Consider the following 15,431-nt stretch of genomic DNA (forward strand, 5'->3'; position numbering starts at 1 on the left):
CGCTAAAGTAATCGTCTCTGGCTGCCCACAGCACAGCGCTCTTTACCAATGAGGTGACGTTTCCACCTTTAAACTAATAGCCGTGCTAGTCATCTGACAGTTTTTTTGTATGCTACCATAGCTATTGGTTTAGAGGTGGAAACGCCACCTCCCTGATAAAAGAGCACTGTGCCGTGGTCAACCAGAGCTGCTGACTTTAGCGACGAGGCCGCAGCACTAAAAATGCAAATTTAGCACCATTTTACACAAACTCATCACTGAAAGTCCATTACAAGTGAGGTGCAATGCGAACGCGACCTCGATATTTTGCGCTCCACTTTAAATCGGTCCTACTATGAGCAGTGATGCTATAACACATTAAAATATGCAGGATTATAGGTCTTTGCTAACAAAATTTGACTGTCCTTCAATTTACAGAACTGGACATCACATTTCCTCTATCCTTTACATAGTCCAGTAGAAAGATGGATCATTTGTGTGCCTGCTGTATATTATATTTGTTTTTAAAGCCATGAAAATACAAAGTGTATATCTTTCTGAATCGAAAGGTACTGAGTTTTTATTTTACTTTTCTTTATTGTGGAAACAGGTTATATACAGTATGCCAATACATATAGCATGACTAGTTTCAAGAGTACAAGTGTCTCTTTGACCACTTGAAATATTTAGTGTATACTGCAACAGTTTATGTAGTGGGGCTTATTAATGTATGTGATTAATAAACTATGAGCTGAGAAAAAAAAACTGACCAATTCATGCACAAATCAAGCTGTGGCTAATTAATATGCACAGGGGGCAGCACTTTATTTGACTTATTTCCTTACATTGTGTATTTATGATAGTATTTTGTTTTATCACTGGCCCTGCAATAAAAATAAAAAACAAAAATTCCAATGAGGCTCATATATGTAAAGGTCAAACACATCCCTGTTGCAAACTAAAGCACTAAGGGCTTGATTTATCAAGCAAGGGGGGACAGGGGCGTCCTGCTATTTTGCGCTCACGACGTACAATCCCGCTCCATGCCCACGCACAACCAATCATGCAATGCAGGAGTTGTTAATCTCCACGGTCGGAAGAGGGTAGGATGCAGCAATCTGATGACCGCTACTTGATAAATCTTGACTGCAGGTTGTGATGTGAGAGCTTGCAGTCATAGAGAGGCAAAGAGCGTGATAAATCAAGCCCTAAGAATAGTCAATGATGAAACTTAAAGAGAGAGATTGTGTTTCTTTCGGTATCGACCGCATATAGACAAATGTGTATTAACCACTGCAAAGCTATCTTGACACTTGTTCACTGTCTACATACAAAGTCTGAAAATTGCATAGGTTTTTCAGCAAAATCATTATATTATATGACATATCTTTCATGTATCGCCTCCTTCATGTATTTTCTATGCAAAAACATAGATTCAAACATGCTATATCTATACAAGACCTCCTGACTAATGAAAGTGATGAACCTCCTCTCATATGGCCTGCCACTATCCCCAAGAGAGCTGCACTGTACAGTTTTACTTGTAGTGCTGTTATTCTGTTCGACCTGCTGCTTCAGGCTGACTCGATGGCTGTGTTTTGGTTGGGAGGTTCCATACTTGCGGCTCCTGAGCAGATTTTACCTGTGTGTTTAACTCTCTGAAAGGGATCTATTACAGGTCGAGCAATACTGATTTATGAAGGGTGGTCTTGCAGTGGGAGCCAGAGCTGGAAATTTCCACTTATCCTGGATGGGTACAAAATTGAATTAAATGGGTAAAAAAGTTTCCTATCACTAACATAAAGCGAACTATTAACTGTGGGGGGCGTTTAGTGATTAGACAACTAATAGCGGTGGGGGTTGTATTTTTACTGATGCCGAGGTCTGGCAGTTTAGGGGTTAATTGGAAAGGGGGCCTAAAAAATGGGGTCTGGTGGCTATGGGTTAAAAGCAGAGGGGGTTGCGAGGAGGTCTGGCAGTTAGGGGGATAATAGCAGGGTTTTGTTTTTTTACCATGGAGGTGTCTGGTGGTTAGGGGGTAAAGAGCAGACATTTTTTTTTATTATAGGGGGCTTAGGAGGTAAATACAGAGTTGGTGTTTTTACCATTTGTGGTTAATGGTTAGTGGGTTAACAGCAGGGGTATTTTTTACCAATTGAGCTTTTGGACATTAAGGGGTTAATAGCAGAAGGGGGTTTTACTGATGGGAAAGGTCTGGCAGTTAGGGGTTGATTGCAGAGTTTTTTTGTTTTTTTAATTGAGTGGCAGAGTTTATTTTAATGGGAGCCTGTGGCAGTGTAGGGGTTAAATGTGATAGGGGTTCTGGAGGTTAGGAGGTTTAGAGCTTATTCTGGTTACCAATAGGAGGTCTGGTGGTTAGGGGTTTAATAGCAGGTGGTTTATTGGGGGCTTTTTTCTGTTTAGGGGTTAATAAATTATTGGGTTTTAGTGGCAGGAGTATTGCATTGGGGTTATGGCTGTTTAGGGGTTGGGATACTTTACTTGTGATATCACAATGTATAACGCTCACAAAATTATTGAGTATTCCAAAAAATTAACCAACTAATTTCTAAAAAAAAATGGAAGCATTCTAGATTTTGTGCAAAGCATAATTAGCACTCCACAATGTTTGTACTCCCCTTGTAATCAAGCCATAGTTACCTAGGTTAGCAATAGATATATTGCATGCTTATTTCTGTATTAGAATCTTCCTTCAACAGTATATAAACATATACAGTACATATATATTTACATTAAACACACAGTCCCCATAGACCGCATTATAAAGGCACTTTTCGCCGTTTAACACCCCACATCTGCATATTTTATCCCCTTAAAACTGCTTTGTACAGTTAGTAAAAAAAAATTAAGATGCTCATAATTTTTATTTCAATAAATAAACAATACACTTTACTTTGGGGGCAATTGGCGGACATCTTTTAAATTAACCAGAGGTCTGACCTCTGGTTAATTTCCAGAGCGCAAATTGCTACCGTGAGCTTGCGGTAGCATTAACCACCCACTCGTAAAGGCTGGCTATTTAACGTGCGCCTGTAAACAGGCAAATTTGACCGTTTACGGGAGCATGTTAAATTAGCACTCCACTTGTAATCTAGCCCTAAATATGCTATAATACAATCCATGATCTTTTAGCAGGGTCAGAATCCTATGCAGAATACCAAATCTATTAGGATGAAGTAGCTCATGGAAGCATTTTATCATCTTAACATAAAACAATCTGCTAATCAATAAAGTAACTCTACACATATCCTGAATTTTATGAAAATGCACTTACAGGAAATACAACTGGTGTTTTTATGGCACAGAAACCTTATCTAGAAATTATACTGTCCAGCTCAGAAATATAATAATATCCCTTTTTCTTAATACTGCATGTTTTGAGAAATAACAGTACCAGTCTTAAAGTTATTGTAAAGTTTAATGAATAAGTGCCCGATATCTAAAAATAATCTTAAAACAGAGGCACTTTAATTCATTAAACTTTACAATGACGATTCTTTTTGAAAATACTTACCTTTGCGTTATGGAAAATAGACAGGCTCCCACATCTCCTGCTGTAGTTAGAATATCAATGACGAATCCAGCTTCCTCCAATCATTGCGTGCCCCCTTTTGCATCCAGCTTGTGAGGCACGCAACGATTGGAGGAAGCCAGATTCGTCATCGATCTGCTAACTACAGCAGGAGCTGCGGACGGAGGATTGTCGCTCTGCTTTCCATAAAACAAAGGTATTTTAAAAAAGAAGGTTCATTGTAAAGTTTAATGAATGAAAGTGCCCCTGTTTTTACGAGTACTGGGCACTTATTTATTAAACTTTACAATCAATTTAACAGTTTTTAATAAAAAAAATGCATTTAGTGGTAACATTTTGATGCTTATTATAATTGATATCCATGCACTAACTTGAAAAGACAAGGAATAAATTGTCTGTGGAGCTTGCAGGGTTAATATACACACACACACACACACACACACACACACATATATATATATATATATATATATATATATATATATATATATATATTGCTGCATGTGACTCATATAAATGGGTGTGTCTTGCAAATGTGTATAGATAAATACAAAATTATTTTGGATGAATTCTTTATCAAACAGAATTTATTTTGTTTCGTCAGATATTTGCTCATGGGATAATTTGGAAATAGTTTGTTGATGAAAATCCAATCACCCACTGTTTCCTATTGAGAACATCTTCAGTGCATCATAGCAGTAGTTGGACAGCAGCTTAAACATAAAGTAGTAGGTAGTGCTATTACTACAAGCCAACAGGACCACAAAAATATATGAGCGTTTTAATAATAATTTTTGTACCTCTTATTTCCTTTTCTCCCTATTCTCACTTCTCTTTCTCTGGGTCTGGTGCTCAAAAAACTCTCCAACATGGAGAGAAATCACACAAAATCTTTGAGGTTTTTTTTTTTTTTAGCATTATAGTGTGTGTCTCCCCTTAAAGGGACATAATACTCATATGCTAAATCACTTGAAACTGATGCAGTATAACTGCAAAAAGCTGACAGGAAAATATCACCTGAGTATCTCTATGTAAAAAAGGAAGATATTTTACCTCATAATCTCCTCAGCTCAGCAGAGTAAGTTCTGTGTAAAAAGTTATACTTCACCTGCTCCCAGCTGCAGGTAAAAATAAAAAAAAATGAAGAAATGAACAGCAGCCAATCAGCATCAGCAGTGCTGAGGTCGTGAACTCTTACTGTGATCTCATGAGATTTGACTTAACTCTCATGAGATTTCATAGTAAGCTTCCTTTACCTGATTGGTGAAATAATATGAGAGTGCACGATGCTCATCCTTTCAGCTGTCCCAGGACAGACACACTAAAATGCTGCTTAGAAATCCTTTACAATGGGAGGTGGCTACTGAGGAACTTTTGAGGTAACATATCTTCCTTTTTTACATGATTAGATGTTCAGGTGATATTTTCTAATCAGCTTTTTACAGCTATGCTGCATCACTTTCAAGTGTTTAAACATTTGGGTATTATGGCCCTTTAACATCTGGAACCCTGCCTAGCTAGATTAACAACTCCTCAAGTGTAAAATTATTTACAGTACTGAGAAAGATAATCTCATCACACTGAAAAGTTTTAGAACTTTGGGCCCTCTTTTGTTCCTCTTCCCCTTTCTCTCTGTTCTATCTCTTTCTGGCAGCACCTTCTTTGCCTCTGTCTGTAATGACACTGGCAAGGTAAACAAGCAAGCAGCAAGCTGACTGAGAAAGAAAATGGAAAGGGGTTACATTTATTACATTTTTGAGCCATTCTCTAATAAGGTCAGGGCTCAACAATAACAAATGTAAAGTTACATACTTATTGGCTGGCATGACAATCAATCAATACTTATTGGCTGACACAGGAATCAATCAACTGGATCGTTAGTGAACTTTGTAAACGTGAAGCCTTCCCTTCCTTTAGCTGGTTAGCCTGTTGCATCCCCTCCTATACTGAAAGTGTCAGTACTTCAATACTGGTTTAAAAACTATGTAAACAAGAAGACTTAGAAGAATTTACACTTGTGAGTGGCGGGACAGAGAGATAATAAAAATGTTTATAGAGTGAAAAGATAAGGTGGATTTATGTAAATATAGAGAGATAAGATAATGAGGTCTGCACTCCCTGAATGCTCAACCCATTGGATTAGGTTTTTAATTAGCAAAGACAGTTATTTCATATACAAAAATATACCTAAAGGAGCAATTTCCCATACATTTTTAAACTCTGCTGCTGGTCATTGCAGTATCAAGAGATAATGGGGCTGAATTATCAAGCTCCGAATGGAGCTTGATGCCCCTGTTTCTGCACGAGCCTTCAGGCTCGCCGGAAACAGTAGTTATGAAGCAGCGGTCTAAAGACCGCTGCTCCATAACTTGTCCACCTGCTCTGAGGCTGCGGACATCAATCCGCCCGATCCTATATGATCGGGTTGATTGACAACGATTGGCCGCAAATCTGTAGGGGGTGGCATTGCACAAGCAGTTCATGAGAACTGATTGTGCAATGATAAATGCTGATCAGCATTTATCGATGTGCGACTGACATGATACGCTACATCGTATAATGTCCGTCCGCACTTTAATAAATTGGCCCCAATATCTGTAGCTAGATATGATAATATGACAATTTGTAGCATACTGTACTTAGGTTACAGAATTTGCTTCTTGGTCTCTATAGGGAGCGCGTGGGACAAGCAGAATTTACACATCAAAAGTAAAGTATTTACAGCAAAAACAAAACAAAAAAAATAAACAGGGAAACTTGCAATGCTTTATCATTAAAGGGGCATGAATGTTAGAATTACACTTTCATGTTTCAGACAAACCTATTTTCAATTGACTTGTATTATCAAATTTACTTTCTTATCTTGTTATCAGTTGTTGGAAAGCAAACCTAAGTAGACTCAGGAGCAGCAATGCACTAATGGGAGCTAGCTGATCATTGGTGGCTACACAAATATACCTCTTGACTTTGGCTCACCAGTTCAACCTGCTCCCAGTAGAGCTGCTCGTGACCGGACTTTACCTATGTATTTAACCCGTTTTCATGGGTAACACACAGTTATATGAAAATAACAGTGTAATAATTAAATGCTATAACACATTAGTGTATTTTCTTTTTGCACTTTTATATCTCTTTATTGAATTTGGGGGAATTATACTTTGAGTTGCATGTCTCTTTAACAATTGTGTTCTAACAATAATCCTTTTTCAGCTAATAAAACAACTTTTGTTATGCCTTATACACTCTTTATCTTATCTACAGCCCTGTTTTTCTTCCATGAGCCTGGTACTATACCCATATTACTATATAACTAATGATTTCTTTATTAAGGCACGTTGTCCTTTAAACATCACTGCAGATTGATGGCTCATCTTAATCTTTCAGTCTTTTAGGGAGGAGTTGGAAATCCTCATACAGGAACAGATGAAGAAAGGCAACAACTCTTCAAATATTTGGGCACTTAGACAAATCGCTGAGTTTATGGCCAGTACTAGCCCATCTGTCTTCCCTACTTGTCCTGTCAGTAAGTTTCCTCTCTACTCCTCTTCCTGTATCATTACCAGTATCAGTTGCGGAGATTGTTTAGTAGCAGATGTTATTATATTTAGGGGTTAATAAAGTATAAATAAAGTTAGAAAAATAGATATGTAACAGTGAGCCCTACAGGCATTATTTTTAATACTGCAAAATGTGTGGTTCTTGTATTTTTTCTATTGATGGGATTATGTGACAGTTTATGTACCTATTCATAAATCTCTTGTAATGCTTTTATCCTAAACCTCATTAAAGGGATAGAAAGGTCAAAAATGAAAATTGTGTGGGTGCATTTTAATGTGAAATGTAATCATTTTTGCAAAAATGCTTCTAGTAGAAGTGATTAGTGTTTTTCTGCAGCATATGCGCATATCCTGTAAGGGCCCGTGCACCAGTATTAAGACACTACACCTTCTCAGAGAGCTGGCAGAGGTGTGTATTGCTTCTGAAGATGTCATTGATGCTATGCAAGCCACAGCTGATGCTCTGAGAAGGTGTGGTATCTGAATACTGGTGCACAGGCCCTCACAGCATATGTGCGTATGCTGCAAAAAAACAGTAACTTTTTCTAGAAACATTTTTGCTACTGGACGTATATATTGCAAAAATGCTTATATTTCAAATTGAAGTGCATCTTTGCACATTTCATTTTTGACCTTCCAATCCCTTTAACTATAAAAAAAATTTACCTCAGTAAAATATATATATATATATATATATATATATATATATAAATAAAATAAGATTTATATCGCAAGAAAAAAAAGGCTTATTTGCCTTTCTCAGAAGCTCAGGTCTTTGATACCTTCCATCTGCCCACCCCTCAGTCAGAAGCCGCAGACTTAAGTGCAGACAGTTAAAAAGTATTTCCTGCTCTCTCTCCCCTGACTACTTCCCACTCTAAGGGGTACATTAAGTTAAAAAAGCAGCGGTCATAAGACCACTGCTCCTTAACTCGTCTGCCACCTCTGATATGACAGACAGCAATCAGCCCGATCGGATACGATCGGGTTTATTGACATCTCCTGATAGCGGCCGATTGGCAGCGAATGTGCAGAGGGCGGTATTGCACAAGCATTTCACTAGAAATGCTTGTGCAATGATAAATGCCGACAGTGTATGCTGTTAGCATTTATGGATGTGGGGCAGACATGATCCGCTATAGCGGATCACGTCCATCTGAACATGATAAATCGGCCCCCAAGTATCTAGTGGGCACTCTCTCTCCTAATTCTTGTTGCAAGAGTGCAGTGTAAAGTAATACAGCTATTAGGTGTGATTGAAATAAAAGTAAATAAAGGAAGGTGAACCAATTTGTAAAAATATTTTCTCTGTAACTAAACATAAATGCAGGTGCACAGAATAGAAAAAAAGGCATCTTGGAGAGTGAGGTTGAACAAGTACAAACTATGTCTTGAGGTTGTTTTTGATTACTTGAGGATGGTAGTAACTAAGCCTCTATTTATAGGCTCATCCATGGTGCTGCCTATTAATGACCTGCACAGCAATGATCCTGTCCCTTTGGCAAAGGGTGAGAGGCTGATGAGATGCAAGCTTGCCAGTGTCTACAGATTGCTGGACCTCTACGGATGGGCACAGCTGATTGGTACATATGCTTCGGTGAGCTGGAAAACAATTGATCTCTCATTTTAAAGATGCATGTTCCATGACCAACATTCTTGGGGATTGGGTTAACCATTCCTGATCCTAGTAAAATAGATTGCAATATTAAAGGGACACTGAACCCAGATTTTTTCTTTCGTGATTCAGATAGAGCATACAATTTTAGGCAACTTTCTCATTTACTCCTATTATCAAATTTTCTTCATTCTCTTGGTATGTTTATTTGAAAAGCAAGAATGTAAGTTTAGATGCCGGCCCATTTTTGTTGAACAAACTGGTTTGTCCTTGCTGATTGGACAACACCAATAAACAAGTGCTGTCCATGGTCTGAACCAAAACTTTGCTGGCTCCTTAGCTTAGATTCCTTCTTTTTCAAATAAAGATAGCAAGAGAATGAAGAAAAATTGATAATAGGAGTAAATTAGAAAGTTGCTTAAAATTGCAGGCTCTATCTAAATCATTAAAGAAAAAAATTGGGTTCAGTGTCCCTTTTAATAGGTTAAAAAAGCTTGTGGAAAAATGTCTTACATGTTTAATTGAAATTCATTTTAGAACACCATTTACTTTGTTTGCATGTGACCTGACAGATGCTCCCTCTTACCTGAGGACAAATTTAGATTGTAAGCTCTCAAAAACGGATGTTGACAGCCTCTGTGTACTATTTTAAACATTTTTATGAGACGTAGATACTTAAAACATTCAGCTTGACCTGGATTGCCTGTATTCCCAGAGTTACCGGAAGCCTCCAGGATACAAAGACTTAATTTACTGGATCAATATTTATTTCTTGTGCTTTGTCTTATTAGATAAGGGTGAATAAAGAACAGGATCACTTCTTAATCAGCCCAAAAGGAATTGCCTGTAATGAGGTGACTGCTTCCAGTCTGGTGAGTACAAAACAGGTCTGGTGTTCTCATTAGTTATTTATTATAATATAATCTGTATTACAAGAGATGCTTTTGAGAGATTGAACTCTTTTCATGTCTGTAAGTACAACTAATATTCTTATTTAGAATATTTTTTCCAGTGAAATGATACTTCTTTAGTACCTATATTATGATAATATTATGATAAATATTTGTTAAAATTTAGCTTGTTTAAGTATAAAGAGATATTCAGATTAGTCGTATGGCAATCAAATCCTTTTTTTACTTATGTTTTGCTAGTTCTTTTATTAGATTACTAGGCGATAAACCTGCCCAGAGGGCAGTCTATGATTAAAAAATACAAACCCCCCAAGCTAAAGTTACAAAAAATAAAAAAAGTAAAATTACAGAAAAAAATAAACAAAAATTAAACCTAAACTAATACCCCTATAAAAATAAAAAATCCCCCTAATCTAATATTAAACTTCCAATAGCCCTTAAAGGGGCCTTTTGTAGGGCATTGCCCTAAGTTAAACAGCTCTTTTACTTATAAAAAATACCAATTACACCCTAACAGTAAAACCCATCCAACCAACCCCCTCAAAATAAAAAACATAATACTCAAAAAACCTAAGCCCCAAATAGGTACTCACCATTTCTGAAGTCCAGCGATGAAGGTCTTTTCCCAGACGGCTCCATCATCTTCTATCTTCATCCGGAGCAATGTATATATATGCGTGTGTGTTTTCTAGTATTCCAAAACCAACATGCATACTATGCACTAAAGAATATTAAAGGGACAGTATACACAAATTTTCATATAACTGCATGTAATAGACACTATTATAAAGAAGAATATGCACAGAAACTTACTTAAAAGCTCCAAGTTTAGCACTATTGATTAGGTTAGGCTGGGACACCCACTAAAAGTGGCTGGGAAACCAGAAAGGCAAGACACTCCTCCCCCCCTTCCCTGCATATAAAAAGACAGATTAGACAAAGAGGAGCCAGCAATAGTCTGTAAACGTGTGTATACCTCTGACACTTTTGGGGCTTGGTTAGGAGTCTGAAAATCAGCACAATGTTATTAAAACATAAGCAAAACTATACATTGTAACATATGGGCTATATAAATACAAAACATGTATGCAAAGAAAAATCTGGGGCGCAGGTTTCGGCACAAGCGTGGGAAACTGCGCCGCCCGTAATTTCACCTCACACATCGGGGTATTACATATACCCCGCCGGCAGTTCCTAAAGTGCCGTAAGTCGGATAAACTGGCGATGTCCAGAAATAAGCGTAAATACAAATTTCTGGAGTCGCCAGTGACTTACGGCACTTTAGAAACTGCAGGCGCCTAAGAAAAGTAAAGGAAATATCAAATTTCCCGTAAGAGTCTAACCTGCCTCCCAAAAATAGCCCGTCACGTAAAACCCCTATATCCGCAATCCCCCCTCTCACTACTAATAATAAATGTATTAACCCCTAGACCGACAACCCCCCACAACGCAATAAGTCTAATTATTAACCCCTAAACCGCCATAGCCCACACTGCAATAAAACTATTCTAGTATTAACCCCTAAACCGTCATAGCCCACATAGCCTATTAAATCTATTAACCCCTAATCTGCCGCCGCCAACGTTGCCGCCACTATAATAAAGTTATTAACCCCTAAACCTAAGTCTAACCCTAACCCTATCACCCCCCTAACTTAATTATAATTTAAATATTATTTTAATTTTAGGTAATTGGAGTTAATTTATTTAATTAATTTAATGATAGTGTAGTGTTAGGTGTCATTGTAACTTAGGTTAGGTTTTATCTTACAGGTAAATTTTTAATTATTTTAACTAGGTAGCTATTAAATAGTTATTAACTATTTAATATCTATTGTACCTAGTTAAAATAAATACAAAGTTGCCCGTAAAATTAAAATAAATCCTAAAATAGCTACAATGTAATTATTAATTATATTGTAGCTATCTTAGGGTTTATTTTATAGGTAAGTATTTAGTTTTAAATAGGAATAATTTAGTTAATAATAGTAATACTATTTAGATTTATTTAAATAATATTTAAGTTAGGGGGGTGTTAGGGTTAGGGTTAGACTTAGGGGTTAATAACGTTATAATAGTGGCGGCAACGTTGGCTGCGGCAGATTAGGGGTTAATACATTTAATAGGCTATGTGGGCTATGGCGGTTTAGGGGTTAATACTAGAATAGGTTAATTGCGTTGTGGGCTATGGCGGTTTAGGGGTTAATACTAGAATAGGTTAATTGCGGTATGGGCTATGGCGGTTTAGGGGTTAATACTAGAATAGGTTTATTGCGGTTTAGGGGTTAATACAGTTTATTAGTTATTGCGGTGGGGGATTGCGGTTGACAGGTAGATAGACACTGCGCATGAGTTAGGTGTTAGGTTTTTTTGCAGGCATTTTAGGGAGTAACTGTGCTCCCATACTCAGCGCAAGGTCTGCTACGGCTGCTTTTTATGGCGAGGTAAAAATGGAGTAAGATTTCTCCATTTTCGCCACGTAAGGCCTTGTGCTGGATATTGGATACCGATTTACGACGCGGTCCCATGTTAGCTTATGGGAGTAAAAATTGCGAGCAACGGGTGAAATATACGTGCCGCATTTATATGCGGCGCTGTATATAGGATACCAAAAACGCGCAAAAACCGGCGTCGCCGGCTTTTGTGGGCAACGCTCTTTATGTAATGGAGGCCCTGGTGTACAATGTCCCTTTAAAGTGCCAGTAAAGTCAAAATAAAACTTTCATAATTCAGTTAGAGCATGCAATTTCATACAACTTAGTTCTATTATCTAGTTTAAGTTGTTTTCTTGGTATCATTTGTTAAAAAGCATACCTAGAAAGGCTCAAGCGTACCAATGAACTACTGGAAGCTAGCCTGTGATTGCTTGTTCCAAATATATGCTATTTGTTCACCAGATGTGTTCAGCTAGCACCCAGTAGTGCATTGCTGCTCCTTCAACAAAAGGAGAATGACAAGGAAGAAAATTTGATAATATAAGTAAATTGGAAAGTTTTTTAACCCCTTAATTGTGAGTGATGACACATGTCAGTAATCCACACAATGGGGGATAGTTATCAAGCCGTCTACTTTTCTGGCTTCGCCGGCCCAATACGCCCGCCTAAGCTCGCCTCACATCGCCGCCGCGGACCTGAAAAAATACGCCTAAGTTATCAAATAAAGCTGTCAAAAAGCCGCGGGGCGATGAGCAGCGGACTGTGAGAGTTATCACTCATCCGATCTCGCTGCCCTTCGGCTTTTTCCCAGCTTTATTGCTAGCCTGTCAATAAGCACTCACACTAAACTACACTGTTCTACCCCCTATACCGGCGCCCCCGAGCCTCCCGCAACTCAATAAAGTTACTAACCCCTAAACTGCCGCTCCTAGACCCTGCCGCAACTCTTATAAATGTATTAACCCCTAAACCGCCGCTCCTAGACCCTGCCGCAACTCTTATAAATGTATTAACCCCTAAACTGCCGCTCCTAGACCCTGCCGCAACTCTTATAAATGTATTAACCCCTAAACCGCCGCTCCCGGACACCGCTGCCACCTAAAGTATACCTAGTAACCCATATCCTGCCCCCCCTATACCGTCGCCCTCTATTATAAAATTATTAACCCCTATCCTGCTGATCCCGCACCTCTCCGCAACTAAATAAATAGTTTAACCCCTAAACCGCAGCTCCCTGAACCCGCCGCAGCCTATATTAAACCTATTAACCCCTATCCTGCCCCCCCTACACCGTCGCCACCTATAATAAATTTATTAACCCCTAATCTGCCCCCCACTACACAGCCGCCACTGTAATAAAATTATTAACCCCTAAACCTAAGTCTAACCCTAACCCTAACGCCCCCCTAACTTAAATATTAATTAAATAAATCTAAATAAATTAACTCTTATTAACTAAATGAATCCTATTTAAAACTAAATACTTACCTTTAAAATAAACCCTAATATAGCTACAATATAAATAATAATTATATTCTAGCTATCTTAGGATTTATTTTTATTTTACAGGTACCTTTCAATTTATTTTAACCAGGTACAATAGCTATTAAATAGTTATTAACTATTTAATAGCTTACCTAGCTAAAATAAAGAGAAATGTACCTGTTAAATAAATCCTAACCTAAGTTACAATTACACCTAACACTACACTATACTTTAATAAATTATTCCTATTTAAAAATAAATACTTACCTGTAAAATAAACCCGAAGATAGCTACAATATAATTAATAATTATATTGTAGCTATCTTAGGATTTATATTTATTTTACAGGTAACTTTGTATTTATTTTAGCTAGTTAGAATAGTTATTAAATAGTTATTAACTATTTAATAACTACCTAGCTAAAAGAAATACAAAATTACCTGTAAAATAAATCCTAACCTAAGTTACAATTAAACCTAATACTACACTATCATTAAATTAATTAAATAAACTACCTACAAATAACTACAATTAAATACAATTACATAAACTAACTAAAGTACAAAAAATAAAAAAAGCTAAGTTACAAAAAATAAAAAAATAAGTTACAAACATGTTAAAAATATTACAATTTTAAGCTACTTACACCTAATCTAAGCCCCCTAATAAAATAACAATCCCCCCGAAATAAAAAAATGCCCTACCCTATTCTAAATTAAATAAATTTCAAAGCTTTTACCTTACCAGCCCTTAAAAGGGCCATTTGTGGGGGCATGCCCCAAAGAAAACAGCTCTTTTGCCTGTAAAAGAAATCAGCCAATGGCCGATCAGCCAATAGAATGCGAGCTCAATCTGATTGGCTGATTGGATCAGCCAATCGGATTGAACTTGAATCTGATTGGCTGATTCCATCAGCCAATCAGAATTTTCCTACCTTAATTCCGATTGGCTGATAGAATCCTATCAGCCAATCGGAATTGAGGGGACGCCATCTTGGATGACGTCCCTTAAAGGAGCCGTCATTCGTCGTAGTCCGTCGGTGAAGAAGGTGGTTCCGCGTCGGCGGAAGGAAGATTCAAGACCCGGCTTGGAAGATGACTTCGCCCGGATAGAAGACCTCTTCAGCGCCTCTTTGAAGATGACATCGGCCGGATCGAAGACTTTTCTTCAGCGCCGCCTGGATGATGACTTCATCGGATGGAAGATTTCTTCAGCGCCGCTTGGAGGATTAACTTCTTCCGCTCCGGATGTCCTCTTCAGTTCCATCGGTGGCTCGGCTGAGTGAAGACAACTAAAGGTAGGATGATCTTCAGGGGATTAGTGTTAGGTTTTTGTAAGGGGGGGTTGGGTTAGATTAGGGGTATGTGGGTGGTGGGTTTTAATGTTGGGGGGGTTGTATTTTTCTTTTACAGGCAAAAGAGCTGTTTTCTTTGGGGCATGCCCCCACAAATGGCCCTTTTAAGGACTGGTAAGGTAAAAGAGCTTTGAAATTTATTTAATTTAGAATAGGGTAGGGCATTTTTTTATTTTGGGGGGGTTTGTTATTTTATTAGGGGGCTTAGATTAGGTGTAAGTAGCTTAAAATTGTTGTAATATTTTTAACATGTTTGTAACTTATTTTTTTATTTTTTGTAACTTAGCTTTTTTTATTTTTTGTACTTTAGTTAGTTTATGTAATTGTATTTAATTGTAGTTATTTGTAGGTAGTTTATTTAATTAATTTAATGATAGTGTAGTATTAGGTTTAATTGTAACTTAAGTTAGGATTTATTTTACAGGTAATTTTTTATTTCTTTTAGCTAGGTAGTTATTAAACAGTTAATAACTATTTAATAACTATTCTAACTAGCTAAAATAAATACAAAGTTACCTGTAAAATAAATATAAATCCTAAGAT

The 15,431-nt window shown here is 37.4% G+C and overlaps 1 protein-coding gene across 1 annotated transcript in view; it reads left to right on the forward strand.

The window, feature by feature from the left end:
• ADD2 (adducin 2) overlaps positions 1-15,431 on the forward strand; it is a 146,006-nt gene that overhangs the window by 31,027 nt on the left and 99,548 nt on the right. Inside the window, exons 3-5 of the mRNA XM_053717770.1 lie at positions 6,917-7,055; positions 8,535-8,686; positions 9,496-9,576. Of these exons, the coding sequence (XP_053573745.1) occupies positions 6,917-7,055; positions 8,535-8,686; positions 9,496-9,576 (372 nt within the window). The remainder of the gene's footprint in view (positions 1-6,916; positions 7,056-8,534; positions 8,687-9,495; positions 9,577-15,431) is intronic.

Source organism: Bombina bombina, chromosome 6, assembly GCF_027579735.1.
Source record: "Bombina bombina isolate aBomBom1 chromosome 6, aBomBom1.pri, whole genome shotgun sequence".
In the NCBI taxonomy this organism is placed as follows: domain Eukaryota; kingdom Metazoa; phylum Chordata; class Amphibia; order Anura; family Bombinatoridae; genus Bombina; species Bombina bombina.